Genomic DNA, 1,459 nt, shown 5'->3' with positions numbered 1-1,459 from the left:
CGGACAAAAAGTATAGTTATTAAAATACAATTCTCGAACGTTTTATTTATCACACGTATGTATCACTTCGTAATGTAGACACTTTTAACGGTAATACATTTCCCAACATGAAACAAGTTTTATTTTATTCCGTCACATGGAAAACTTTTATTGGTCAAGCATTTATTACTCACTAAAGTTAAAGGAAATTTAATGAAATTAATGTCGAACGGTAGCTAACAAACTAAGCTATCAAGCCATAACATTCCTATATGATTACTTTTCATGAAAAATTGCCCAAGTTGCTGTTCGATTACTCATAGGAAGACCATTTTCTGTATCAAATATGCAGTATTTTCAGCACAACAATATCACCCAATGCGATTTATCGTCTTCCGATTTACAGTTGAATTTCTTTGTTGCTGCTTCATGTTGACTTTTGACGAAACGCTCATTGCACTATACTGCCTCACTGTTACACCAAATCGTTGCCTTACCGGCTTGGTAGTATTTCCACTCTTGCTCCTTACCTTACTCAACGAGATACGAACTTTAGCCAACTGTTTGGGAGCTGAGGTAGTCGATGGAATATCGATTACCACTACAGGTGGTCCGGTTTTGTATATGCTAGATTCGGTTGGAGGAACTGGACCACCATACAAAATTTTTGGAGCATCTAAAGTTTTAACCGTCGTGGTTTCGATCCATTGTTGTGTCAGAGTCACTCCCGATAATGGTCCTACGGATTGACTATCAGTTGGAATAGGTACCTTTGGGGTGTTCAAATAAAAAGGATCACTATCCTCCATACCCTGGTAGGACACCCAAACAGTTGATGGTTCTGTAACCAGCTGTAGAGTATCGCCGACAGGCGTTGAAGCCGAATTCAGCGAAATGCTTTGTGCCGTTCCAATAATTCCGTCAAACGTGGTGCTAGATGAGATTAATGATTCGTAGTTCAAAATTTGGGTTGTATTGTACGATGCCGCCACATTTGGGAATGCATATTTGTCAAAATTCGTTTCGGTATGATCTAATCCAATGTTAGTCGATACCCAATCCGTTCCATTTGTAGCTGTTGTATATGTCCCTGGCAAAGTTTCAACTTGCGTTAAATTCTGGTAGAGAATTGCAGCCTGCAATAATAGTGGTTTAGCAATTATTTATCACCAATTTAAATTTGTTAATTTTAAAACCTTACCCAGCACATATCAGTCAGCCACAGGAGATAAGTGCAGCACAACATGAATGTAGTCAAGTGATTGTTCATTGTAGGCAGCTATCGATATAATAACGAACCATTCATGACATCGCTTGCGATTTTAAACATGTTATCAAATTATCACTAATGATCATTCCAAATGGCTTCGACCATTAAGGCAGTGAAATATGTGTAGTATTGGGTTGCCCGAAAAAGTTCGTGTCGCCACTGATGACGGGCAAAACGAGACGCTGATCAACAACAGTTCACCTTCCATGA

General features: G+C 38.8%; 1 protein-coding gene across 1 annotated transcript; it reads right to left on the bottom strand.

Annotated features, from left to right (window-relative positions):
- Positions 1 to 267: 267 nt before the first annotated feature.
- On the bottom strand, positions 268 to 1,244 carry LOC129772921 (uncharacterized). Its single transcript, XM_055776452.1, has 2 exons — positions 1,181 to 1,244; positions 268 to 1,115 (listed from the first exon to the last, which is right to left on the bottom strand). Exons 1-2 carry the CDS (start codon positions 1,223 to 1,225, stop codon positions 351 to 353), a joined length of 810 nt encoding a protein of 269 aa, XP_055632427.1. The 5' UTR covers positions 1,226 to 1,244; the 3' UTR covers positions 268 to 350.
- Between the last annotated feature and the right edge of the window lie 215 nt (positions 1,245 to 1,459).

The sequence above is a fragment of the Toxorhynchites rutilus genome, chromosome 3 (assembly GCF_029784135.1).
Source record: "Toxorhynchites rutilus septentrionalis strain SRP chromosome 3, ASM2978413v1, whole genome shotgun sequence".
Taxonomy (NCBI): domain Eukaryota; kingdom Metazoa; phylum Arthropoda; class Insecta; order Diptera; family Culicidae; genus Toxorhynchites; species Toxorhynchites rutilus.
Note: the sequence above shows the minus strand (reverse complement) of the source record. Positions and strands in the feature narration are given on the sequence as shown.

What these genes read in the sequence shown, in the direction of transcription:
- LOC129772921 (XM_055776452.1), bottom strand. Translation starts at nt 1,225, where the DNA reads ATGTTGTGCTGCACTTATCTCCTGTGGCTGACTGATATGTGCTGG. An exon ending in GGCTGACTGATATGTGCTGG is followed by an intron (nt 1,116 to 1,180) that starts GTAAGGTTTTAA and finishes CTATTATTGCAG; the next exon opens with GCTGCAATTCTCTACCAGAA.